At 41.0% G+C, this 26,755-nt stretch overlaps 5 protein-coding genes across 8 annotated transcripts; 4 read left to right on the forward strand and 1 right to left on the reverse strand.

The window, feature by feature from the left end:
* The first annotated feature begins 3,493 nt into the window (after positions 1-3,493).
* On the forward strand, positions 3,494-6,606 carry LOC103976102 (ethylene-responsive transcription factor RAP2-13-like). 3 transcript variants are annotated; one of them, XR_010484454.1, is made up of 4 exons: positions 3,494-5,028; positions 5,244-5,405; positions 5,559-5,842; positions 6,039-6,601. XR_010484454.1 is itself a non-coding variant. In XM_009391289.3 (1 exon), exon 1 carries the CDS (start codon positions 3,917-3,919, stop codon positions 4,859-4,861), a length of 945 nt encoding a protein of 314 aa, XP_009389564.2. In that variant the 5' UTR covers positions 3,494-3,916; the 3' UTR covers positions 4,862-5,146. The 3 variants fall into 3 exon arrangements, 1 of the variants encoding a protein (XP_009389564.2); XR_010484453.1 differs by having other exon boundaries at positions 5,559-6,606; XM_009391289.3 differs by lacking the exons at positions 5,244-5,405; positions 5,559-5,842; positions 6,039-6,601 and having other exon boundaries at positions 3,494-5,146.
* Positions 6,607-7,805: 1,199 nt separating this feature from the next.
* LOC103976100 (eukaryotic translation initiation factor 3 subunit I) lies at positions 7,806-13,339 on the forward strand. Of its 2 annotated transcripts, none has more exons than XM_018819565.2 (9): positions 7,806-8,069; positions 8,744-8,959; positions 10,016-10,143; positions 11,149-11,268; positions 11,374-11,463; positions 11,917-12,003; positions 12,124-12,203; positions 12,940-13,029; positions 13,130-13,339. In XM_018819565.2, the coding sequence occupies exons 1-8, from the start codon at positions 7,886-7,888 to the stop codon at positions 13,013-13,015; spliced, it is 981 nt and encodes a 326-aa protein (XP_018675110.1). In that variant the 5' UTR covers positions 7,806-7,885; the 3' UTR covers positions 13,016-13,029; positions 13,130-13,339. The 2 variants fall into 2 exon arrangements, with proteins under 2 accessions (XP_018675110.1, XP_009389562.1); XM_009391287.3 differs by having other exon boundaries at positions 13,133-13,339.
* Positions 13,340-14,899: 1,560 nt separating this feature from the next.
* LOC135605539 (pentatricopeptide repeat-containing protein At3g18020-like) lies at positions 14,900-17,607 on the forward strand. The gene has a single exon (XM_065095761.1). The coding sequence runs from the start codon at positions 14,957-14,959 to the stop codon at positions 17,297-17,299; it is 2,343 nt and encodes a 780-aa protein (XP_064951833.1). The 5' UTR covers positions 14,900-14,956; the 3' UTR covers positions 17,300-17,607.
* Positions 17,608-17,798: 191 nt separating this feature from the next.
* LOC103976099 (uncharacterized) lies at positions 17,799-19,796 on the reverse strand. Its single transcript, XM_009391286.3, has one exon. The coding sequence runs from the start codon at positions 19,235-19,237 to the stop codon at positions 18,086-18,088; it is 1,152 nt and encodes a 383-aa protein (XP_009389561.2). The 5' UTR covers positions 19,238-19,796; the 3' UTR covers positions 17,799-18,085.
* A 294-nt stretch (positions 19,797-20,090) lies between these two features.
* Positions 20,091-24,874, forward strand: LOC135605540 (uncharacterized). The gene is made up of 6 exons (XM_065095762.1): positions 20,091-20,492; positions 22,350-22,440; positions 22,601-22,773; positions 23,220-23,247; positions 23,344-23,452; positions 24,434-24,874. The coding sequence occupies exons 1-6, from the start codon at positions 20,187-20,189 to the stop codon at positions 24,513-24,515; spliced, it is 789 nt and encodes a 262-aa protein (XP_064951834.1). The 5' UTR covers positions 20,091-20,186; the 3' UTR covers positions 24,516-24,874.
* Positions 24,875-26,755: the final 1,881 nt, after the last annotated feature.

A 26,755-nucleotide genomic window follows, 5' to 3' on the forward strand; every position in this document is an offset into this window, starting at 1 on the left:
ATACACTATCTACTGGAAAAACAATAAACACCATATCTCCTTAGTATACAGTTATTCTTTTATAGATTCAAAATGTTTATTTTTTATTGTATGTAAAGCAGAAAATGCTTGAGGTAATTATTGATGTTTGTTACCATGTCAAAAATGCTTCCTGGATTGTTTAAATGCACCAAAAGTACAATAAGGGAGATAAAAGTTAGAGCTTAGGAAAAGTTCATACTTTTGTAAGTACATAAAATTTTCATGAAACGGGGTCAATCACCTTTGATATATGCACGCCAATATCTTCCGATACTTATGTATTCAGATTAATTACAACCAAGCTATTTGCTAAACGTGTAATGTTCTTGTGATGGGAAGGCTTCCTTCAGAGGAATATTAAGGGTGGGAAGGCTGGTTAAATTGTTTGAGTCAAGTCATTTGATAGATACTAAGAGTTGTTGGAGTTGAATGAGGGCAAGAGATGCAGAAGAGATTAGTTGTGATGGTAACAAGGGATTGATATATGAAGACATTACATTACTGATGGTGGGTGGGAAGAATTACAGACAACTTGGACAGAAACAGCAGAATGTTATGGAGTATACTGTTGATTAATAGAAAAAAAAAAATAGTCGGAAGAAAGAAGAGTGAGGCGTTGGATTGTAGTGAAGCTTCAGGAGCAGCCTTGTTTCACTTGAACAAGAACTTCACTTTGGCCATCACAAATTTCTCATGTCGTTTGGATGTAAATTGTCATGTACATATGTATTTGTAATTGTAAATATGTCTGAAATTGTGATTTTATGGGGAACATTAGTTTTCATGATAAATTGATGGTTCTGCCGTAGATGGTACTAAAATTGTTTAATTATCGTGTTTGTGCCTAAATTACCTAAAACAGAAAAGAATAGAAATACATTCATTGTTCATCCTTTTTCTGTGCATCATTTCTTCAATTTCTGTGGCTCCAATGAACACCATGGTGAAAGTATGTCAAACAAAGTGAAGGCTGTTTAGTTTGCATCCAATTTTGGCATTGCCAATAAGTTAAATGTAAAGTTATTTTAGTGCCCATGTTCTCTGATCTGAGAGTAATTAAATCATGATGTTGATTAAAGCTTCTCTAATTGATGAACATGCACAAAGTCTTTGAATTTTTGTATGGTTGATCTTCAGTCACTAGATATTGCTCAAGATGCAGTTATATGGATTTTGTTCATATCTTTTCACATTGGCTTTGGAACGGGGGTGAGTTTCTGCCCCTCTATGACAATATCTGCCACCGCAGCTCTGCTCTTTGTGATTTTGGTTTCAGTATGGTGAAACCATTTTGTTCTCTGCAGGTGCAAAGGTGAGTTGAGTGTAGATCAAAAGTCATTGGTACAACGATCTGCAGTTTTGAGGGTACGACTGATCACACAGGAACCTACAACATCCTAGTTGCAGATGAGCATGAGAATGAGATCTGTGAGTCTGTGCTCATTAGCAGCCCAGAGAGCGGATGCAAGACTGCACTCCAGGGTTGTGAGAGGGCTCAAGTGTTCCTAACCCACAACAACGGTATTGCCTCAGACATGAGATACACAAACTCACTACGCTTCCTGAAGGACTCTTCCCTGCCAGTCTGTGCCCAACTTCTCCAACCTATGAGCAATCTGAAGTTTAAGGTAGAATACTACTTTACCTCTGGGCTCTTTGGTTCTATGTCCTAATGACTCCTATAATGTCCTGGCACTTTATTGGTTTTATGCGACATTCATCACGTGGTTTGTCGCTGCTTGTGGCTACTATCTGTTCCGAGTTTATTCAGCATGCTTTCGCTATCATCTTTGCTTTCTGATGGCTGATATGCTACTTGGTCATGGCATGTAATAGTTCAGTGTATCACTGTATCTATTAACTTGGTCTATAGTGGATTACTGATTTAATTAAGGGCAATTCCAAATGTCTCCAAGCTGTCCATTGTTTTATGCATACTTCTGTGTCATAATGCATTGGCTTGTGTCATCATGTGGTTTCACTTTGTCTTGCTCACCTTCTTCCACTCCTGGCAACCTCTTAACCTGGAACACCCTCATAAGATTCACCACTATGTAGTAGTGGTAGATATGGTGAATCTTGTAAGAGCATAAACTTCAGCAGGAGACAGTTTAAAACCAAGTGGAAGTAGCTCCTCTGAGTGAAGAAGTGATGAGATCATGTAGCATAAGTAATTGAGAGTTGATAACCTTTTTTTGGAGGAAATCAATGAATGCAATTCTGTAAACTTGTCACATAAAATTGATGAGGGTAGACATTTGAATTCTGGATCTCCTTGTGTGAAGGGGTCAAATGATCTTGATCAGAATTGCCTTATCTGAGATTTATGGATTAGGATGCAGAAAGGTAAGCTGCAGAAAGAAATATTTGAAGGAAGAGGATGCTTCTAAGTTCATCAGACCAAAAAAACAAAGAAAAAGAGGAAAAAAAGTATCATTCTTTCTACCTGCAGAAGAAACTGGGAGTGTAGAATTTTAGGATGATGGATTGCCAGCAACATCTGTCCTGTCATCTGGTTTTAGAGGATATATAGGTGACTCTTAAAGTCTAATGAAGAACTCTTTTTTGCTTGAGCCTCTTTGGCATCATGCTTCATCAATGGTGCATAATTTTGCAGCTCATATAACTTTGAGATCTGACAAATGGAGATGTCTCATTCTATGATCTCTGAAATAACTAATAGCAGTTGGAACTATTACTTCAGTAACAGTATATGTGTTCATGGATCCAAAATCTCCATAATTTGGCTAATTGAAAGACATTTTATCTATGTGGGTGATTATTACATGAGCCAATAAATTAGGTGAATTAGATAAGGATAAGTTTCTTGGATATTGTTTTATAATGTCTCTCTAATTATTTTTCTTGTTTATCTTGTTCCAGAACACTCTATCTTGTTTATCATGATCACCTAATAATCATCCACTAAAAACTCCAACCTCAAACATCACCATCTTATGGACAGCCCACACTATACCTAATTTGAGCTTAATATGCATGATCACCTAAAAATAATGCCCTAAAAACCACCAACCTCAAACATCAACATCCTATGAACAATTTATAGCCCACCCTAATTGAGCTCAAGACATGTCATTCCTTCCATTACACCTACTCTTCTTGTCCTTTTCACAAGCTGAAGGCTCTTATCTTGTAGTGAACCCAACCATGCTTGCCTTGTAATCTCCACAAAGCAAAGCCTTGTGGCTAGAAATAAACCAGATGATGTCACCCCTGAGCCCACAGGAATATGCCCATATCCAAAGCCATTATTAATTACTGAGAGAACACACAACATTGAAACCCAAGAGGCTGTGATGCCAAGGGTCAAACTACCACTGAGCCAATCACCAGCTACCAGGTGTCCCCTCCACTGGCTACTGGGTACCTGGCATCTAGTCATTGGTTCATAGGGAAGAGCTATAGGCCTATATAAACTCTTCATTAGGCTCCTTCCCTGAGCAGAGAAAAAAGGACTCAAATTTTCAACTCCAACTTGGTGAGCTGAGAGATCCTCTGCAGGTTATCAAGGAGTAATTTTTGATTTAGTTTCTCCTTCTTCAACTCCTGTTTTGATCTAGTTGTTGTCTCTCAAGGTGAGATAGAGAGGCCATTCTTTGGCCATTTTCTTGCAATAATTTCTGCAACAAGAGGTCTCCATTTCATCATAGAACAGAAATCCAGACCATTTGTTCTTGGCTTTCTGCTCTTCTACAGATTTCCTCAGTTCAGGGGCTTATTTTTCTCTGCCCTCAGTTTGGTTCTCAGTTCTCTGTTCTTCTGATATCCTAGTTTATTACACCTGCCCTGTTCCTTGCTTGGTTTTAGAACCAGTTGGATTTGTTCTTCTAACCAATTTAGCTAAAAGCCTCTTGTTTTTCTTCATAGAGAAGTCATGGCCACTGCTGTGGATATGCATAATACCATGCAAGTTTTCTCATCATCTTCATCAGATCCTTTGAGTGAAGCACTTGAAGCAATTCAAGGTGCTCCAAGTCCATACCTCCCCAGCTCTTCCCCTTCCGAGTCGTCTCCTTTCTCCTGTGACCATCATCAAAATCCAATCTTTGATTCCTACTGTGGTTCCTTTTCGACAACAATCGACATGGCCGCAATGAGCTTCTTGAGCCGAATCCAAGACGACTATGCCCTCGGCCGACAAGCTCGAATCGGCCTCAATTACTTACCCGCTGTTCAATTCCAACATCCACTCTCGGCAGCTGCGGAGCAGCAGCAAATGGCTTACGCGGGCTTCCTTGGCCCCCGGCCGCAATCCATGAAGCGATCTGGCTGCTCCGCGTCGCCTCCGAAGCCCTCCAAGCTCTACCGCGGTGTCCGGCAGCGCCACTGGGGGAAATGGGTCGCCGAGATCCGCCTCCCCCGGAACCGCACTCGCCTCTGGCTCGGGACCTTCGATACCGCAGAGGAAGCTGCCATGGCCTATGACCGTGCAGCATTCAAGCTCCGGGGCGACGCCGCGAGGCTCAACTTCCCGGAACTTAGAAGAAATGGAGCTCATTTCGGCGCACCGCTCCACTCCTCTGTTGACGCCAAGCTCCAAGCCATCTGCGAGAGCATGGTCAGTTCACAGAAACAGGGGAAGACTAGACCAAACGTGGCAGCAGCGAACGAAATCATCAGCTCAGGCTCAGAGGACAACAAATCCGAGAGTTCGTCTTCCCTCGAGGGAGACGAGACCTCCTCAGGAACAACAGCTGCCTCCCAAATCCAGTACTTGGACTTCACTGAGGCACCATGGGATGAATCAGAGAGCTTTAAGTTGCACAAGTATCCATCATGGGAGATCGACTGGGACTCTATTCTCTCTTCCGATCAGTAGTTCATGTCATGTTGTAATCCTTTAGCTTTCTTCAGGTTCTGCTCTGTTAGTGGGTGTCTCCGGTGGCTGCTGCAAATGGATTTTTAGGCATTGGCATGGCCACTATGTTGGTCTTAATAAGCTTGATGGTTCGAGTCTTGTGGATGTTGCTTGTAGTCGATCTCCAGGTATGCTGGTTTTTATAGGCATTACCAGGAGAAAGATTGCGTTCTTGCAAGTGCAATAGCCATTTCTGGTCCTGTAATTACAACAGCTTTATTTATATTATGATCATATTCTTATGTATGATTTGTTCTCTGTACATTCATTAAGAACATCTCCCAAGAGTTTATTTGCAATTGTCTTACTTAATTCTAATGTCATCAAAGATCTCATCATTCAGGTAGTGTGATGATACAAATCCATGAATACTGGATTGAAGCCTTCAGCAAGAAGAAATTGGATGCAATGCTTTCTGACTAGACAGAGAAAAGTGAACAGTATTATGATGAGAAAATCATTGAGCACAGATCTCAAATCTACTATCCTTGGAAAGAAAGCTTTGGTATGACTGCTGTTTCCACCTGTTGTAATGCCTTTTTCCTAAGAGAAGAACTGAGGCTTCTTCTGGTCATGGCTTGAAAGCTTCTCCACATTCTTCATTTAGTGGGCACTACATAGGAAGAAGTGAATCATATATCTTGCCTTTTTGCTGCAGAATAATGCATCAAGGTGATACATGAGCTGGAAGACTGAGAGGCAAAAGATGCTACATTGCCTTCAAACTTCAGAGACAACTCAAATTGGTTCCAAGCACAAAGCTGCAAACTCAAACAACTTTACAACCATGAAACAGGTGTTCTTGCCTCATATCAAGTGAGAAAGTATCACCTCAATACACACTGATTACATCAAATCTCATTCTAGCAGACAATAGATTCAGGCATGTCCTCTGCTGCTAGATTCTGGATATCTTGTACAAGAAGCCTGCAAGTGGGTCAGGTAATGATCCACCCCCATCTTGATCTGACACTAACCTGGTGGGTACTTTGCAGGATCAGATTGGGTTCTTGACACGATTAAACTTCTCGACCAATTCATTTGATGAGTGCCAATCAAGTTTCTTGCAGCAAGATCCTTCACTACTTTCTTTTCTCTTGTTAGTCTGCAGAAGTTGACTACCTATTGTTGATGACAGGAAATGACTGAAGTGGACAGTGAGCTTTGCATTGCATTCTTATGTGTGCTGAAGAAAGCCAGTTCTTCCATATGCCATGGATGAAAAGAGGAAGAAGCATCTGGATTCCTCTTTGCTTGTCCTGTGAGGACTCCATTTTTACAGAGAAGGAAGCACAGTCCAAGCTGTCACCAGTTGTTATTCCTAATCATCACAGTTGACCAAACCACTCACTTGCCACATACCACCAACTGTATCTTCTCTTTCCTTTCTTTAAACATCTTTAGACTTCTGATAGACTTCAATATCATGGTCATGCTCTCAGGGGAGAGTTCTTGACTTAGCAACAAGACTGATCCATTGCAGTTGTCCTAGTGGTGAAAGCCTCCTGCAATACTCAGTCTCATTACTTTGTGAAGGCATCCAATCTTCATCTTCTATGTTGTTTCACAGGTCAGCTCCTGATCTCCAGGCTTCCACCCAAAAGCAGTGGAAAGTAGCCATGTCTGAGTTGGTTGATATTGTCTCACAGGTCAGCAGAATGCATTCATTTCTGACATGAAGTGGGTTATCAAGGCCTGTTGACTTTTGCTGCCTTTTCAAGTTGTTCATCAATTTTCTATTTGTTTCTTAATTCATCAAAACCTATCAAAGAGTGATAGGATGCACATAGGAATGCTGTTTTTCAAAGGCTAATCAGCCAACCTTTGCAAAGTCAACCAAGTGGCATAGACACTCAAATACTTACAGCAATGCTCGCATTCTACTTCTGCCATATGGATGCTTGTCAATAGCCATGGCTTAATATTTTATGTAAGTTGACTTCTGCTTGCCATCACTTAACTTGTGGATAAGAAACTCCAATAAGCACTTCATGCGCAAATAAATATTAGATTACAGAGTAAGTGGAACAGAAGTGCCCATTATTGGTGTGAAAGGAATGGTGGTGGCTAATTGACTTGTGGAAGAACAGTGACATGATTGTTATGTCTCTGATGTTGATTTTAAACAAGGAAAAAGAAATAATAATTATTATAATAACAAAAAAATAATATTTCTAATTGCAGGGATAATCCTTTCACATCAATGTTTAGATGAGAATCTCATGAGTTAGACTTCATCTTAGATCAAATTAAAGATCCGTGACATGTTAACTTCATTAAATCTAACCATTAACATCCATCATATAAATCAATCTTAATTTATATCACAATATAAAACTGAATTTAAACCTTCAAGTTGACTTTAGTATGTTTATTAGATTATTATAAGTCAATTCTATATTTGTCCACTCTCAATATGAGACTAAAATATATGTTCTATTTCTTTAAGATCATACAAGTCAACATGATGAATCATTATAAGGCCTTTTTGGGTCAACATGTAAGATCAAAATGGGCAAAAGACATGACATCAAAAATTGTGCACACCTGATGCCAGATTGGATCCATAATTCTATGACCATGTCAACTCCAATATTCATAGAACACAACCTGGAATATCTGTTCTTTAATCCATCTCCTGTATAACTAATGTTACATTCTTATTATTCATAAAATATGGAACTTGTTTGATATAAATGATGCATTTTGCCTCTCATCCATCCATGATTATGGAGTACATAAGGTGATAAGATTTGAGGCCCAAAAGAAATAAGGCCTGTTTTATGGCCTAATGTGCGGCCCATATAGGCCGGTTTAGGCTGGGTCGCCTAACGTGAACTAAAAGCCGAACCCCCTCGGTCCGGTTCAAGTCCGGTTCATGTATGTAAGAAACATCACAAACCCTAACGTACCGATTAGGTTTCTTTCCGAGTATCGCGAAGCGGGCTCGATCGAGGGAGTGGGGGGAGAGAGAGCAGAGGAGCCATGAGGCCGATCTTGATGAAGGGCCATGAAAGGCCACTGACGTTCCTCAAGTACAACCGGGAGGGGGATCTGCTCTTCTCCTGCGCCAAGGATCACAACCCCACCGTCTGGTTCGCCGACAATGGCGAGAGGCTCGGCACTTACCGAGGCCACAACGGCGCCGTTTGGTGCTGCGACGTCTCCCGTGAGGGCTTTCTCTCTTTGACGTCCCTTTCTTTTATATTCTTTTTACTCTTTATTTTGGTTGACTGAAGATTCGACCATTTTATCATGTTTAGCTGTTCTTCTTTGTTCCTATTGTAGTCAGTTTGTTGTTCTGTAAATCAAATTTCGTAAGAAAAATTGGTTCTTGATGGTCATATATCCACCTCCCCATATTCTGAAGATTTGTATGTTTTACTTTCAATATTTATTCTGAATTCATATATGCTTGAGTGTTTTCTGGAAATATTATTGATGCTGTGTGCACATGCCAGCTTTTCAGCTATCCTGATAAGGTGAGTAATAGATCACAGAGAAATTTGATGAGATTATATTCTCCATCAGAAGTATTACAAATTTATGTTATTTGTTTGCTTTATTGGAAGGGAAATGCCACATCGTTCCGTACCAACCACATTAGTGAACATGCAGTTGCATTTTCAAGTCAGGAAAAATATGCCAGTAGTTTGTCTTTTGAAGACAATGAGGAACAGATATATCTTGGTGCACTTTGTGAAGTGTTTGTTGTTTATTGTTTGGAGATACATATATACTATGTGAATGCTTGTCTTAGTTTCTGTTCAAGACGTGGTCATAAAATTCTCTCTTCTTATATACTTTGATTGATTGGCTGATATTCTTTTGTTATATGTCTAGGGGACTCTATGCGCCTCATCACGGGCAGTGCAGATCAGAGCGTGAAACTATGGAATGTCCAGACAGGGGCCCAACTCTATTCTTTCAACTTTGATTCTCCAGCTAGATCTGTGGACTTCTCTGTTGGTGATAAGCTTGCCGTAATCACGACTGATCCATTTATGGGGTTGCCATCCACCATTCAAGTGAAACGAATTGCAAGGGATCCTAATGAACGTATGAACTGTTTAACATCATCTTGAACCTGAAATTATTGCACATTTTGAAAAAAAAAAATTCTTTCCTTCTTTAGGTGCATAAATTTATAACATGTCATGTAACCTGAAGTAGACAACAAGAGCAGGGAAAGAAATATAAAAATATATTATAAAAAAAGGAGGTATTATACATAGTATCTTCAAATACCAGTGGACTTTGTTCTTAGATTACGTATATTGATAGTTCACTAAAATTATGTGGTTCTTTTAGGCCGCCTATATATTACATGACATTGTAATTCTAAGATGATGCATATTTAACCTATAAACAATGACTCTTCCATTGCGGCTTTACTATCTGACCGACTTATTTTTTCCTTCGAACTTAAAGCTTTCTCAGCTAGATGTGTCATTTAAAAGCCTTGACCAAGTAGTATTTTTTACACTTTTTTGAGTACCTCATAATTGCTCATTAAACATTGGTCATGATAAACTGAAATGTGGCACTGTGGACAGAACAAAGATAATTTTACACAAATCAAAAAAGTAAAGTCAATGATCAACTTACTTAACCATATCCTGATAGATTCAGATATAAATCTATAGCATCTCATGTTGCCCTTGTTTCTCATATATTTAGCATCACAGATGTTTATCAATTGTAAATACATTAAAACACCTTTCTGTCAAATGGCATCGATTGTTCTGTTTGGTTTGCTGAAATATAGATGATGAAAACATAGATAATTAGGGTTCTTATATTTAAAACTCCTTATTTATTCTGCCAACTTTTATTATCCCTGGGATTACACCAGTTTTGCTGCTTGAATCAATGCCATGTTTACTGATCAATCAACCATCATTGAACTGAGGACTTGCCTCTTTTAGCTTTTCACATTAATTTTGGACTCTGGTTTACCACTTTCTGTGTTTGACTTGAAATTATCAATTATGATCTCTTTCCAGCTATAACAGCTTCAGTTGTTTATTTATCTTTGTGATTCCTGATATGCAGTTTGTTATATTTTCTTACAATAGTCAATTACTCACTTCTGCAAATTGGCTTGTTATGCAGAGAGTAGTGAGTCAGTCCTTACAATCAAGGGGCCTCAGGGGCGAATAAATAGGGCTATTTGGGGACCTCTAAACAAGACTATTATAAGTGCTGGTGAAGATGCAGTAGTCCGTGTGTGGGATACTGAGGTGGGTTGCATCATCCTTTCAGTAGGCCATTATTTTTATCACATCTTTTGGATCCATTTATGAGTTCATGCATTTGTCTTCTTATACAAGATACCCTAGAAGTTATAATGTAACATATATTTGGGGTCCATTATATGGATCTTTGTCAATGTTGAAGTTTGTTTAGGGCAAATTGTCAAACTAAGAGCTGCCACTCATTTTCTTATCGTTTCCAATATTATTTTTCTTAGGTCTCCCGTTACCTTTAATGTCATGCCATTAATTCCAATTGGCTCACAGAATCCAACCAGGAATCTATATATCTCTTTGGACTTGCTCATACCATCATAATTTTTTTTTCTATTTTTATCTTCTAATAGAGTTACACTTAATTGTTCATGAATATATTCTGCTTCCTATATCAAGCAAATTTTAGTTAGCAGATGAGTATACTTTGGTCATATTTTTCTTGGCTAGAATTTCTTGTAGCAATGAATAGGAAGTAAGAATCTCACATGATTGTGCAATCTGGTAACTTGACTTATTTTACACTGTGTGAAAAAAATAAATGTTTCCATAGTGTGGTGATCTTTGGAATCACATCAATTTGGTTGCACGGAGTGGGAACTAGTCTTCTTCCGTAATGTGGGGCTGCTTATGAGAAACATTTTCTGTTTGGGCATCATTGATGCCTTGGGGCAGATCTTCAAAGAAATTTGGTGGCCCTTGTGAAGGATTGGGTGAGACAGCAAAGCATGGTCGGCAAACTTGACTCATGGATAACTTGTTCTTTTGTTATCATCTGACTCAAGGAAGTCAATTTGGTAATCTCTGTCCACATGCATGGTATTATCCAAGAGACTTTAGTCAAGAAATAACAAATTAAAAGGTAAAAGCACATGCATGATTTGGACACATGCCTAAGAAATTTTGCCACCTCACTGATAACATCCACGTTATTCACTTTCGTATTTGTGTACTGCTTACTTGTATATTTATTCTTGCATTTGTCTGTAACTTTTACAGACCGGCCAGCTGTTGAAGGAATCTGACAAAGAAACTGGTCATCAGAAAACAGTTACCTCACTGTCAAAATCTGCTGATGGTTCCCACTTCTTGACAGGTTCCTTAGATAAATCTGCCAAGGTGTCAATTACTATCCTTAATGCTGCAATTCTGTATTCCACTAGATTCACTTCATTTTTCTTATTATTCTTCTCTTATTTCTTTTTTTTTGTTCTATTTGTTTAGCTCTGGGATGCTAGAACTCTGACTCTTATCAAGACATACGTGACCGAGCGTCCAGTCAATGCTTGTGCGATATCTCCACTTCTTGATCATGTATGTAACTAATTTCTTTTCATTTTTTTGGGTTTCTTGATCATATATTGAACCGTGTTATGGATGGGCTTTTCATGAGCAACCAAAGCTTGGATGTAAATCATGATTTTGGAAGAAATAGCAGCCCCTATAGTAGTAGTAGAAGTTAGCCACCCCAAGTCTCAATGTACGAGGGTTGTCATCGATGCTGGGTTTGGGAGATTCAATGTTCCAGCATCACCATTGCAAGTAGAGAGACTATTTCTATGACTAGAACTCTAGTCACCCAAGTTGCAAAGAACCTTCCTATGGTGCCAGGGCTCACCCTCACATACCATGTGTTCTTAAATCTTATCTGCACCTTTGATGAGTGCAGTGGCTAGTTATTATTTTGGTGCAGAGATAGAACTTGACATCAGGTCTAAGTTAGTATTTGATCCTGTATATAAGTTTCTCTATTTTGGTCTTGTTTAGGTGGTTATTGGGGGAGGCCAAGAGGCAGTACATGTCACAACCACTGATCGTCGTGCTGGAAAATTTGAGGCAAAATTCTTTCACAAGGTGATGTAGTTCTTTACTACAATGCCAATAAATTTTGTCCTGTACTAGTATTGAATGCTTGTGGTTGAGTTTGACTAAGGCTTTGCAAGTAGATTTATTTTCTAGTTGTTTCTGAAACAGATTCTTCAAGAAGAAATCGGGGGTGTGAAGGGACATTTTGGACCGATTAATGCTCTGGCTTTCAATCCTGATGGGAGAAGGTTTGTTTTCAAGCTTATGTTTCTTGTCTCAGGATCTATTTTTTTTAATTTAAATTTTTCTTAGAAAGATCAAGAGAGCCAACATTAACTTCTTGATAGACATTGTTGCGACATGTAGCATTTGAAGGTTTGTTGGACTTATTTCTAATGACTTTCCTTGGTTTTTCTACTGTGATCCTTGCCTATATTGTTCATGCATGCATGCAAGTGTATTCTTGTGTGTGTACAAGGAACAAGGCATTGTTTCTTTCTCCTGGGTGTTGATTTTGTTCTTTTTTTGCTGATTTGGTTGTTCCAAACATTCATTTGGCAATCAGATACGTGATCTTGGTTTATCAGCAGAATATCATTTCATTTCTGTTTGTTCTTCCTCCTTGATTTCCCCATGTTTCAGACTTAAGATCTCTGGGATGAAATGATTGCACTATTTTACAGTATCTTTTAATATAGTTGAATGAGATATAATTCTAGATTTTATTGTGTGATGGTATCAGCAGTTTCTGCTGTGCAACAAAACCTCCTAGATTTTACAGTATCTTTCTTTTTTTGCGTCTACATGGTGTAAGGAAGTGTCAACATGAAGCATGTCGGCATCCAGTAGTCATTATTTATTTATTTGCAAGAATCTATTACTTCCTGGAATTGGATACTGATCCAGGCTCGTTATTTTTGCTTATCATTTAAATAGCTGCATGTTCCAAACTTATATCTTTTACAATTCTGTTATTTTACATAGTTTCTCGAGTGGTGGCGAAGATGGTTACGTAAGACTGCATCATTTTGACCCAGATTATTTCACTATTAAGATGTGAGCAAGGAATATGCGGTACGCCGGTTCTATCTTGGTTTTAGAATTTGTGATATATATATTTCACTGTTGTTGCATTGATCAATACGTTCTATTTTACAACCTGTGGGTTATGTAGCAGCCTATTCCTGTCTTGTGGAGGAACTTTGAAGAACGAGGATTTTGTTGCTGGACCTCTATATCGTGTAGAAGGATATGGACATCCACATTTATTATGTGCAACTGCTCAATACTATAAACAGTTTCAAGAATGTTTTTGGAGTACTGGGAATTACACCATTGTTTAATTTGCCCGCAGAATTTTTTATACAAGCATGCATTAACTCAACATCTATATTATTCGCTGCTATGCATTGCCATATAGCAACTTACATATGCAACGTCATGCAAGATTTCTGTTTCTGAGTTAAGCACACTCGGTTCTCTTTCATTTAAGTGCCATCTTCTCATCATTGGTATCTGTCTCCGTCAACAACTCTCTCTATCGCTCAATCTTCTTTATTGTGATACTGTGTACGTTTCATCTCTTTAGCATTTTGATCTCTAGGTTTATAAAATTTATATTAAAATTTTATAATTAAATAAAATTAAATATTTAATTTTATTTATTCTAATGTCATTGGTTTTGTTGAGGGAAGGGAAGATAAAAGTACGTGATAACATAGGAAGATAAAAGATAGTTTTAATATCTCGGGTGAGGCATTTATGTCGTTGTTTTGTATCGGTGAGAGATGAGGAAAATGTTTTGTGTTTTATTGATGCAGATAAAGAATAATATAAAAATAATAGATAAAAAGATAATTTTAACGTCCTAGACGAAGCATCTGCGTTGGTGTTGCTTTGTATCTATGTTGGCGAGAGGTGAGGCAAAGGTCTTGTGTTTTGTTAATGCGTATGAAGAGTAATATAAAAATAATAGGTATAAAAATAATTTTAACGTCTCAAGCAAGACATATGCATCGACATTGCTTTGTATCCATGTTGGCGGGAGGTGAGGCAAAGGTTTTGTGTTTTATTAATGTTGGTGGGAGAGCAATAGCTCTATATTTACGTCGATGTCGACACAGATGCATAACGTTGACATATATCGCTTTTGCTCTACATCATTTTGCATCTACATCAGCGCTAATGCAGATGCAGAACAGCGCCAACGTAAATGTAGAGCTTCAGCATCTTGTGGCTTCTGCTCTGCATCATCTTACATTTGTGGCAATGCTGATACAAATGCAAAACGACAAAAGGGGGAAGAAGGATGAGGGATCAGGTAAGGAGGGGATAAGGATGAGCGTCGCTTTGCATCTATACTGATGCCAACGCAAATGCAGGGTGATGCAAAGCAGAAGCCATAGCTGTAGAGCATAGCAACGTTGCTTTTGCATTTATATCGACACAACTATCGTCCTCATCCTCATCCTCTTCTCCCTTTGCCTCACCTTTCACTATCGCTCTCCCACCTCTTCCTCCTCCCCTCATAAGAAGTTGCAAAAGTATCTCAACTCCATCTCCAAGACTTTACCTCGCTCATCTCCATGTTATTCTCATCGACCATCATCACAACAACCACTCACGGTCCTCGACGGCATCACCATCCGTCACCACCACAACAGTCAATCACGAAGTTAAAATTAGAACATAACAAAGAAAACATAATTAGGATGTTGAAATCATTATTTTATCTTTCATTTTTATATTATTCTTACAAATACTGTCGTGTTGTATTTAGTCGATAAAGCCAACTGATATTAGAGTAAATAAGATGGAATATTTTATTTTTATAATTATAAAAAAATTAACATAAATTTTTTAAATTTAAGAAATAAATCATTAAAAATATCTAACTGGTTAATATGTATTTAGCTTCAAACTGAGTGTATGCAAAGAATCTCTCTCTCTCTCTCTCTCTCTCTCTCTTCTGTCTCTCTCTCCCAGCTTTGCAGGGATAAACATGCAAATCCCGAAGAGCTATCGTCGGGCACCTGCGCTGCCCAATTCCATGGCATTCTTTGAACGCCTCCTGATGGCAGCAGCCGCCCAAACGAAGCCTTCCCAAGTTATTCCCTGTTCCTTTCCCCCTCGCACCGCCCAAATCCACCACCTCCATTCGAGATCCAAAGAGAAAACGGAAGAAGAACAGGAGGTGTTCGAAGGGGAGAGCATCGGGAATCGTTCGTATTGGAGGAAGAAGATCCACTCTCTCTGCGCCATCCATGGCGACGTCGACGAGGCCCTCCGTCTATTGGACCGCCTCCGCCTCCGTGGCTACCGCCCGGACTCCCTCAATCTCGCTAGCGTCGTCCACGCCCTCTGCGCCGCCGGCCGCTCGGAGGAGGCCCACCGCCGCCTCCTTCTCTCCGCCGCCGCTGGGTGGCTTCCTGACGACCGCACCGCCAACGTTCTTTTCGCCCGCCTCCTTGACGCCGGTACCCCGCTCTTGACTCTCCAGGTCGTCCGCTGCCTCACCGACGCCAAGCCTGCCTTCGTGCCCTCCCTCACCAACTACAACCGCCTAATCGACCAGCTCTCCTCCCAATCCCAGCCTGTCGAAGCCCGCAGCCTCTTGCTCGATATGAGAAGCAAGGGCCGCCTGCCGAATGCTGTCTCGTACACCGCCCTCATCAATGGGTTTGCCCGGACCGGAGAATTGGATCATGCGCGACAGATGTTTGACGAAATGCTCGAAGCCGGCATTCCGCCCAATTCTCTCACTCACAGCGTCTTGATCAAGGCGGTCCTCAGGAAGAGGAGAGTCGACGAGGGGAGGGAGATGTTGGTGGAGCTTTGGAGGAAGATGCAAGACGAGCGTGAGCCATCAGTGAACGGTGCAGCATTCGCCAATTTGATCGATGCCTTGTGCCGAGAAGGGTTCTTTCACGAAGTTTTCAGGATCGCCGAGGAGATGCCGCAGGGGGACAGCATCGACCAGTTGTTTGCTTACGGCCAAATGATGGATTCGCTTTGCAGGGTCGGGAAGTACCATGGAGCTTCAAGAATTGTGTACATAATGAGGAAGAGGGGGTTCATTCCTGGCATGGCTTCCTATAACCACATAGTGCATGGCCTGAGCAAAGAAAAGGGTTGCATGAGGGCTTACCAGTTGTTCAAGGAAGGGACCGAGTTTGGGTACTCACCTTCAGAATCTACTTACAAAGTGCTTGTGGAGGGCCTCTGCCGAGAAAAGGACATCAACAAGGCTCAGGATGTTGCAGAGTTCGTGCTACAAAGAGATGCTGTTGACAGGACGAGGATTTACAACATATTTCTGAGTGCTCTGCGCCTTGCGGACAACCCAAGTGAGCAATTAAACGTCCTTGTCTCGATGCTTCAGAAGCAATGCCAACCAGATGTTGTCACCCTTAACACCGTCATCCATGGTTTCTGCAAGATTGGCAAGGTTGACGAAGCTAAAAGGATCCTTGATGACATGTTGAATGGCAATATCTCTGAGCCTGATGTGGTGACATTTACCACCATCATTCGCGGTTTACTGGATGTCGGGAGACCAGAAGAATCCCTCGATGTATTGCGCAACACAATGCCTGCGCACAAATGTGCTCCCAGTGTTGTGACATACAATGTGGTTCTTCAAGGATTAACCAAGCTCCGAAAGGTTGATGAAGCAATGAGACTATTCTACGACATGATCGATAAGGGTTTCGCCGCCGACAGCACAACTTACACTGTGGTGGTTGAAGGATTATGCAGTGTTGGTCGTCTTGCGGAGGCAAAGAGGATTTGGGATGACATTATCTGGCCATCGCAGATCCATGACCACTACGTTTATGGAGCTATCCTCAGAGGTCTTTGCTGCTCAGGGAAATTGGCTCAGGCCTGTGATTTCTTGTATGAATTGGTGGATTGTGGGGTTGATCCTGGGATTGTGAACTACAACATCGTCATCGACTGTGCTTGCAGAATGGGATTGAAAAAGGAGGCTTATCAGATCGTGGGCGAGATGAGAAAGAACGGGGTGAGGCCAGATGCTGTAACTTGGAGGATTCTTGGTAAGTTGCACGAAGAAGGCGGCAAGGAATGCATCATTAGTAATCAGAACTCTGAATTGAATTGGATTGTAGATTTACCAGAAGAGTTCCACGAGAGTAAGATTGAAAGGGATGGAGACATGTTGGAAGGCTTAACGGATTCGTCCTTCTCCGGTGAACTGATTGAGGACGAGGTCAGTGAAGATGACAGAGTTGGAAAGAATGCTGGCTTGATCGGAGATGCTGTCAATCTAGGACCGAAAGAACCCCTTTCGAGGATCGCGAGGAGAATTTTTGGATTGCTGTGAGACTGCAGGGGCTCTGGAGGACGTGAAGAGAGGGAAGATTGGGAGCCATCAAGATGGAATTGGCTGGAGGACGAAGAACAGGAGAGCAGTGACACTGAAGCCACAGGCTGATGACGCACATACCAATCACACACGAGAAGGATCGTGCTGCCATGGAGAACTCTCGTCATGGTGGCGGCGCCACCCGACCGTCAATGCCGTGGTCAGCATCATCGCCGGCCACCAGCAGTATGACCTCAAGGTGGGCTCTTGCGCGCGAGCTCAGCAGTTGAAACGACTTCGTATCCATCAGTTTGGTTTCTGTTGCGTATTTTGTTTGTGTTATTTTCTTATTGGTGCATTTTTTTTAGCAGTACATTAGAGGAAGAATAGTTTTTCTTTTCTTTTTAAAAATAAATAATACACCAATAAAGAATAAATGAGGAAAAATAGGAAATTATTCTTTAAGAAGTGGTTTCTTGAGACATCCGAGCAAATTGATTGAAACTGGAAGCAATGGTAAAGCAAGAAAGAAAACTATGGATTTTGTACTAAAACTCCTAAAAATGTACATTTCCATCATGTCAAGGAAGAAAGCAAAACGTTCAGCTCAAAATGTACAATGGGGACACTTCCTTCCCGGATTCAGAAGTAGTTCAAATGACCTCCGCCCAACTAGACGCCTCCCTAATCCAATCTGCTCACGCTTTCCGTCATTCGATCCATGCGTTCGACTCGGTTCGTTGCTCGATCGCTTCTTCTTCCCCTTCGCATCTCTCCTCTCTTCTCTTTCTCCTTCTTTTTGTTTCAGAAGCTCCACCATTGATGAACGGCGACGCCGGCGTCCCTCAGCTTCCCGTAGAGCGCGAGACACTCCCAGTATGCCCGCCGCCCGCTCCTCGTCGTCTCCTTCTCCTTCTTCTTCCTCTCGTCCTCTTCCCACAGCTGGTGATCGCACTCCAGGAAGAGCTCGTCCACCAGCCCGATCACCCCCTCCGCCACCGCTTCCTCCACCGCCCCCGCCTCCGCCTTCACCACCACGTACTCCTCTTCCCTCACGTTCCTCTCCAGCCATTCCGCCAGCGACTGTGACGCCCCCTCCTCTGGCTCCTCTTCATCCTCCTCCTCCACCTCCACCTCCACCCGGATCACCTCGAAGGCCCGGCCCTTCCTCGGGTAGTGCTGCTCGAACCACGCCGCGCCGCTGCCGGCCTCCCCCGCCGCTACCACCTCCACGAACACCCGCCGCGGGTACCCGTCCAGCTCGTCCCCCGTCAACTCCGGCAGGTATCTCGTCCTCCTCCGCCATCCGCGCCGGCCTGGCGGCTCCAGCAGCGCGCCTTCCAGCCCACTTAGGGCTTCCTTCTTCGCCTTCGGCACCGCCAGCAGCCGCCGCAGCCGAATCCCCCCTTCGCTGGCGAAGGACTTCGTCATTGCGACAACCACGGATGAGCCGATCTGCCTGACGTACGCCGTGCGGTAGTTCGCCGGCGACCGGAATGATTCTGACGGATCGGAGCTCAATCGGACGGCCGCGACGCCGCCGATCTTCAGGATCTGGTCGATGCGATGGAAATCACCGGCAGAGACGGAGAACACGAAGTCCGCAGAGCTGTCCGGCACCGCGGTGTTGCGAACGCTGAGTGTTGGATCGTTGAGGATGACGACGTTGCTCTTGGGACGAAGGAGCCCGATGCGCCTCAGATCGCGGAGGAGCGCCGCGAAGAGCATATACTCATCGTCGATGGCCCGCCGGCTGGCTGTGACCTCTCCGGCGTCGCCGCGGCGGAGGAGGGTGCCACGGAGCCACGGTAAGGAGAGGATTGCGGCGGCGAGGAGCATCGACCGGGCAACCAGGCGGAGGAAGCGGGGGTCCGGCAGGCGGATCACGAGGCGGTCGCCGCCGAGCTCGACTCCGCCGCCGATGCCAAGGCGCCGGGTACCGCTCGGCTTCTTCATCGGGAAATGGAGACGCGATGACACGTACAAAAAAAGAAAGAGGGAGGAGCGGAGGGAGAGATGGAACGGCGATCGGCAGGGTGCGGAAGCGGGCAGCGGTGTGGTCACCACCCACGAGTTGGAAGACCCGCGTGCTTTGAGACTGGTGTCAGAGGATCATCCGCTGCTTGGATCGCCGGGATATTTTAATCATCCGCTTCCTGATGCGTGCGATCGGCTCAACGTCTCCACGATGTAATCCTTATTCTTCTCCGACACAAACACTCTGATGTATAAGACTTGGTCAATCGATTAATTGGGAAGCAGGTAAGGAAGAAGGAAGAGGGCGACCGAGGACGCGAGGCCGTAACACGCGAGGAGTGGAATGAGAGAGGCCCGTCCTCACATTTAGTGAAACAACATAATAAATAGTTATATTATATATAGAGAATGGTGTAGGAGTATTATTTTTAGGACACGCATAGGGAATTCTGTTAAGCCGATAGTGGCAGCTCGACGACGTAAACAAAGAAGAGTTGAAGGCGTGTCTAATTCGATAGTCTAATTTAGGAGGATAATTATAATTCATTTATTTTAATAAAAAAAAATAAATAAATAAAAGCCGAGAATAAGATTTCTGGCTTTATTTCCGTTTTTATGGTCCGTCCAAATATTTTACCGCACACCACCATCAGCACGATGGGTCCTTCTTCGGTCGAGTCGTGTGGGCCCAGCCGATGCGACCCTGCGCAAACGCAACGCCGCACGTGCTTCCATCACGGGAAGCGTTAACTAGTTTTTAATTGATCCACCTAGGAGAAATTATTGAGAGGGGTCCACAAGTAAATGCAAGCAAATGAGAAGCACGAGGAAGACAACACGGCACGCCACTGTCCAATTCCTCCCAAGCCTATCGACTCGATCCCGTCTCTCTCGGCCCCTCGTCGGCCATTCTTTCTTGTAGGGCATTATGGAGGCAGGCATCTCCCCAGCCCCGGCGGCCCCTTCACCCATGCCGTCCCGCCCACGCGAGGCGGCTGCGGAGGTGGAGCAGGTCCGCGTCAGGAGGCGGGCCCTCGAGGTGGTTCTGGAAAATTGCAGGAGAGCCCTTGAATTGATCGAGAACGCCGACCTCGGGCCGGATACCGCGGCCGCCCCCAATTCGGAGGACGAGAACGACGTGGATGACGCGCCGACTCCGCTTCGAGAAGAGGAGAAGGAGCAGGAGGGATCGCCGCCGCAGTCTCATTCTGCGGTGGATACCGAGACTGATGAGGTAGGACTCGTCTGATTCTTGGTTGGATCTCAAATCTGATTCGTATTTGTTGGGATGGACGGTCGGGTCGAGGAATATTCATGTAATTTCTGCTTTTCTGGTTGAAAATTTTGCACCTTGATGTAGAAAATTCTTTATACTTCTATGATGATAAGCTTTTTTTCTCCGTAGGGATCGTGGGGAATTGTTTATATACATGATCTCAGACGCCCATAGCTGGTCGCTGCAGATTCATGTTATTTAGAATTCATGTTTCCGCTGACGAATTTTAACTAGTTATCAGGAAACAAACTGGAAAATTATAATGTTGGGAGTCTTAGGTTTTATTGATTAAAATTCATACTTAAAGTGTTGTCGTCAAGGCCTACCATAGCATAGATTAGGTGGCTTCATGCTGTGACATATCCTCTGACCCTGCCCAGCTCTAATACTAATTATCACAACCCTAATGAGATAACTAGCCTGTTAACTTCAATGAGTCTAAACCATTTGTTCAAAATACTAAAGCTGGAGTTAATAATAATATATCCATCAGATCCTTATAAGTCAATCGTAGTCTTAGCGGGACTAAACAGAGTGTTACAGAATGTGCTTCTGATAATTATCAGGATGAACTTATTGGGATAGTTATGGGTATTTATGTAACCGAGTTCACTTAAACTTTTAAAACAGATCGCATGAGTCAACCTAAAAACTTCTCCTTTTATCTTAGTTGATAGATTCAATGTAGCTTAGTGCATTACATATAAATATCAGATGTTGTAATCTTTGTTTTTTGTGTTATATAAATGTTCTCAATTCTTGTACCTGAAGGCAACAGTGCATGGCATGACAGACTTTGTTTAAGATGGAGATTCTTTTACACTTAAAAGTTAAAGCGTAATTTGACAATAAAAAAATTGTGTAATTCACATTCAATGACAGTGGCATGAATGTGTTAAAGTTACATGGGGAGTTACATGAAAAGATTGTGTTAAAGTTACATGAACGTGTAATTTACATTCATGTTCCCTTCCATAAGCCTTTGCACTATAAGAATAAATGAAAAGATTTTGTTTACTTGTAGATACACACTTTGCATTTAATAGGGGATATAGAAACAACTATCCTACTATGACAATAAGGCTTTGTATGATGTCCATTTTCCAGTACATGCTTTGCTTGCCACACTTTGTAGTATACTGTGTCTATGAGTTGCTAGGTAGTATCAGTATCAGCAGCAATCAGTTGCATAGTTGGAAGGTAGCTCTCAGCGGCGAGCTGAATGTCAATGTAATGAGACTCATTTTTCTGTAATATGTGTTGATGTGTTGTATGTCTTCCTTTCAGGACAGTTTTTTAATGTTTCATTATCTTTGTTGAGGAAGTGCATGTAATATTTATTATGATTGTTTCCAAACTTTAGAAATAACCTCCACATAAAGTGGTAGTGGCGACCAACCAACTTTGTGTTTAAGAGTGGAGTGATGTAAGTATTACATAGTTTGTTTTTGTGGAATCAGGTGACTTCTTTACAGTGTATTGCCAAATACGTGTGAATTAAAATTTGATTTTTAAGTTTCAGTAGCTTCATTTATTTATGTTAGTTTATAGAAATCCTTGCATTTGTCAAGAACATCCATTTTTTTGGCCTAGTGATAAAAAATTTTCATGGACGAAAAATGTACTCATGTACAGTTTCCGAGGTGAGTTTCCTGTACAAATTGCACAAGGAGGATTGTTGCTTATAATGTTTTATACTTTTATATAAATAAAAATGGACAAGTTGCTGGTATATAACTGTGCCTTAACTTCCCAGTAGCATCTTATTCGATAATAAATTGACATGTATAATCTTTGCTACCTCCTCTTGTGCAGCTATGTTCCCTTCTCAAGGCAAAAGTTGAATCGCCTGACTTTCTTGAAAAGCTTGGAAGCATCCAGACATCTATTTATCAAAATAATTATGGTGTGCTAACTTGTACAGATCTCCTTGCATCTTAAATAAAATTTACCTTATAAGTATGCACATTCTACTGATTGAAAACTTTTTTTTTCATCTATAAACATTCATTTTATTGTGCCAGTACACATGAATGACATTAACTAATATATTCTCTTGGTTGCAGATGATAATGCATCTTGGGACATGGTTACTGCCACAGATTTGTGGGAAGATAAGCATGTTGATGGGGGGAGTGTCCCAGACCAAGACGATTATGTTCTTGTTAATCAAGAGGATATTGTGGATGGCATAGCATGCTTCATGGCTGCTTACCTATTATCACTAAAGCAAACTAAAGTATGTCAAGATTCTTGTTGTGATGGCAATATGTTCTTTGTCATGCATGTATAATTGTCAATTTTTGCCTTTTTCTGCATTTGGAGGTCTTTATTTATCTCCTAGTAGGCCAATAATGGAGACTTCATATGTGGAGAATGCTTGTGTACTGCATACTCACTTAGGCACAAAACCACTTTTCTTGTATGCATGCTCAATTGCATAGATTAAATAAATTGCTTCGAGATGTGCCAAAGTTGCTGTGGCCAAGATATTTTCATAATTGTAGCGGAAACAGATTAGTAAGAAGCTAATATGTGTCGTGTAACTGGAGATTTCGTTGTGCATGTATGAATATTATACAGTGTCTATTTGTTTTAGTTGGTTCTGTTCCTCAACCCATTTATCTTTTTTTAGTTAGTAAGCCTATTTGTCTGTTTACTCATTGATAGCATTTTATTCTGCAGGAATTAACACCCAATCAGCTTCAAGAAGGTGAGCTGTTTGAAATGTACTCCTTGATTTGTAAGAACTACTGCAGAGTATAAACCATTGCTTATGATGTATGCTGCCTGCTTTTGTGATCTTTAGCCCTTTGCAAAACATTTTCTGTAAAGAAGAAGAAGAGCAGGCTCCGAAAGGCATGGGAGGGAAGCCAAGTTATTTACAACATTGCTTCTTGGGGTGCTACTGCTATTGGGTAAGTCTCCTCTTTCTTCGATAGCAATTTAAATATTTATGTCACTTCATTGATAACAATATGTTGATAAGGGTTTAAGGTTTCTTAATAATCTTGCTTGTGACACTGTGGATCCTAGAGTCTGCAAAAACTTGTTCTTCTCCATGGAAGTTAATGCATTTTCCTTGATTGTCTGCCACTTCATAAAATGAATGTAGTAGTCCACAAACATATGCTCTTATCTCTAAGCTTATGTTGTTTTCAGAAAGAATTACTGTTGATATATAACAAAACTATGACTGGGTATGGTTAATTCCTTTTGTCAGATGGTTGTCAAGGATGTGGAGTTGTGGAAGTAACATTTTTGTTTGCAGGGGTAAGACATTGTAGCCTCATGCACTGAACACCTCTTGTGGAACAGTTACATTATCTTTGTCACTTTCTCTAGAACAGTTCATGATCATTTGATAAGAGCTTTCTTAAAAAAGTTATGCCATTAGCTTTAGAGATGCTGGCTATTTTTGGGGATATCTACAGGCATCTTAGCCAATTCTGTCCGCTAGCCATTTTAATCCTTCACTGCATATTTTTTAAGGGATATCAGCAAGCATCTTAGCTTATTCTGACTACCAGCCATTTTATTCTTTTACTGCATATTTCCAAATATTAATTTCTGTTGTCTAGCTATATTCACACTTATTATGGGCTCTAGAAGCACAATCACTGGAATCCTTTACCTATCTTCATATAGACTAATTGATATTTAATCACGTACAGAGACTTGACAAGACTATTTTCTTAGCCCAAAGAGATTGTGGTTTTGTATGCAAATAGTTTCTAGGTGTTATGTTTTTGGTTAAAATACTACCACAATTTCAGCAAAATTATCAAGTTGATGTTTCATTGACCTGTCTCTTGAGTTGATTTGCATCAAGTATATGTTGCATTGTCTTAATTTTTTTTTTCCTTTATGTAATCGCTATTATCCTTGCCACCTTTCAGGATTTACCAAAATCCAGCAATACTTAAGGCAGCCTCTGTAGCCTTTTGGTCCTCTTGTCGTGTCGTATCAAAGTTATTATAAGGACTCCACTTAATTGGTGGATTTGAAATCCAAATGAGGTGGCTGTTGACGTGGAAGCAATACCTGACACATCATGCTTCGAATGCTCCCAGCTAGGAAACAACAGCTCTCTAAACATCAAGAGAGCTAACAATATTATTCTGCACTGTGATTGGTGACTTGAAAAACCCACTTTCCTACAATTGTGTTTACTTTTTAGCATGGTCGTATGTACGGATAGAATTGGATGCTGATTCAGATTGCTACCTCTTGTACATAAAACGTTGATTGTTTGTCAAGATACAGCTGGTCCTCAGTTGTTCTTGGAAATGTAAATATTCTTGGTTATTATTGTTGATGATTTGCTTTTTTTCCTTTCATTTTACCAGGAGATATTTCCTGGAGAGTTAAAACCTTTATGTTTGATTAAAGAAAATCGTTAGCCAAACTATTAATCTAGAACTAGAAATAAACATCTCTTGCATTTTGCTGATGATTATTTTGACCGTGCTTTGTCACATCTACCATGGAATGGGCCCTGGTGGTGGCAGCTCATATACCAAGTTCCTGCTCCTTTGTTATGAGTCCTTCATACTAGTTTGTACTTTGTATGATGGAGGTTGTATAGGGTACCCGAAATGATGAAGCATAATTGAAAAGAAATGGAATAATTGATTGATAGTATTGACTTTGTAAGAAGATGTGTGCTGATGTTGATACTATTTCATGAGAATATAGACCTTGATATATATAGTCATGGTGTTAGTGTTTATAGAGTTTAGACCTATTGTGGAATTTGGAATTATTCTTTTATTGTTTAGAACAAAAAAAACTTGTATCAGTGTTAACAAAATATTCAATGTTGTTTAAATTAGTGGAAAACAAAAAATGAGTACAACTGTAAAAAATATCTACTCTATGAAATAATTAACTAGAAAAAGAAAATAAGAAAGACATGCATGTGAATCATATTGAAAATCTAAAAAGGCTTACAGTAATATCCCTAGATGTTTATTTTGATGTTAACAAAACAAATACGTATTTGCGATAAAAATTGCTATGATAGAACTGTCATTGCTGAATGATATTTTGATTAATTTGTTTCATGTTACAAGTCAATATCAATTGAATCTTCTTCCAAGATGTAAGTAGAGGTGGCTTCAGTTGTTTGTCTAATGTCATGTGGATACCATGTTGAGACAATTAAGTTGGTTATGTCAGTGAGTTTCAACTAGAACTTACATACAACTGCTTTTGTTCACTGATTCTATTGGATCCATTCCATCAAACTCTGAATCCATAGGCATTGCAGAATACTGAAACTAACAAGGCTTTGCTTGGATAAGTTTAGTTGTGGAGAGTCTTGTGAGTAGAAGCACAAGTTGGTGCCCAATTAGCAGCAATCTGTGGTCAACTTGTCATCTCCTAATCAACAGCCCCACTGTTGTAACACTGCCATTTGCAGGCCAACAAAGATCACCTTCATTGCCAACCACAGGTAATCCATTTTATAAATGGCTCATTGTTGTTTCCTATTAGATTCACAGGAAACACCTTCATAGCTTGCCTCCCTGCTTTTTATTCATGAGCATACATGAATTGTTTCTGCAAATCAGATAAGCATTAATGACACCTAGGCGTCCACTGGATTACTTGAACAACCTGCATGTGTGTGTGATGTTTATATATACATATATATTGGAGGAAAAACAACTGGACAAGGATTTCGGGAGTTGACACTTTTGGCATAGGTTACTGTTATATAATGGTAGTGACTTGATTTAGGGGCAGGAGGTGAAGTTTCAAGGTCAATGGAGTTGGTGGGGTTGCATTTCCAGACATTGCGCTTTGGAGCATGGATTCTGCTCTTCACCTTTTAAAAGCTCTTTTTGGAGTTCATAACACACTGAATCCTTTCATCTTTCTTATGGTAGTGAGGGGGGCATTCATGGTGGAGGTGGGAGGTGGTGGGTGGCTTTCCAAGTGTGGTGTCTCCATTAGAGAATTCATATGACCAAATGGCTGTAATGCTTTCTTGAAGTATTCTTGAGTGCTTATTGCAGGTCCCCTCTTTTAAGTTTCATCCATCATGAGTCTTCCACTACATAGGGAAAAAGTAATGCCTTGAAAGTTCTTTGCAGACTTTAACTTCAGTAACCTGATTGAGATGAGTCAACTACAAGGCACTACAATTTGAATTCTTATTCTTGTTATAATTTATAATTCTCATTCTTGTTATAATTAATTAATTCACACTGATG

The sequence above is a fragment of the Musa acuminata genome, chromosome BXJ2-2 (genome assembly GCF_036884655.1).
Source record: "Musa acuminata AAA Group cultivar baxijiao chromosome BXJ2-2, Cavendish_Baxijiao_AAA, whole genome shotgun sequence".
Taxonomy (NCBI): Eukaryota; Viridiplantae; Streptophyta; class Magnoliopsida; order Zingiberales; family Musaceae; genus Musa; species Musa acuminata.

Bases quoted from the DNA above. Each gene is read 5' to 3' on its own strand.
- LOC103976102 (XM_009391289.3), top strand. From the start codon at position 3,917: ATGGCCACTGCTGTGGATATGCATAATACCATGCAAGTTTTCTCATCA.
- LOC135605539 (XM_065095761.1), top strand. From the start codon at position 14,957: ATGCAAATCCCGAAGAGCTATCGTCGGGCACCTGCGCTGCCCAATTCC.
- LOC103976100 (XM_018819565.2), top strand. From the start codon at position 7,886: ATGAGGCCGATCTTGATGAAGGGCCATGAAAGGCCACTGACGTTCCTC. The intron at 12,004-12,123 runs GTGATGTAGTTC...TTTCTGAAACAG, and splicing joins AGGCAAAATTCTTTCACAAG to ATTCTTCAAGAAGAAATCGG. The intron at 12,204-12,939 runs GTTTGTTTTCAA...TATTTTACATAG, and splicing joins TTCAATCCTGATGGGAGAAG to TTTCTCGAGTGGTGGCGAAG.
- LOC135605540 (XM_065095762.1), top strand. From the start codon at position 20,187: ATGGAGGCAGGCATCTCCCCAGCCCCGGCGGCCCCTTCACCCATGCCG. The intron at 22,441-22,600 runs GTGTGCTAACTT...TCTTGGTTGCAG, and splicing joins TATTTATCAAAATAATTATG to ATGATAATGCATCTTGGGAC. The intron at 23,453-24,433 runs GTAAGTCTCCTC...GCCACCTTTCAG, and splicing joins TGGGGTGCTACTGCTATTGG to GATTTACCAAAATCCAGCAA.
- LOC103976099 (XM_009391286.3), bottom strand. From the start codon at position 19,237: ATGAAGAAGCCGAGCGGTACCCGGCGCCTTGGCATCGGCGGCGGAGTC.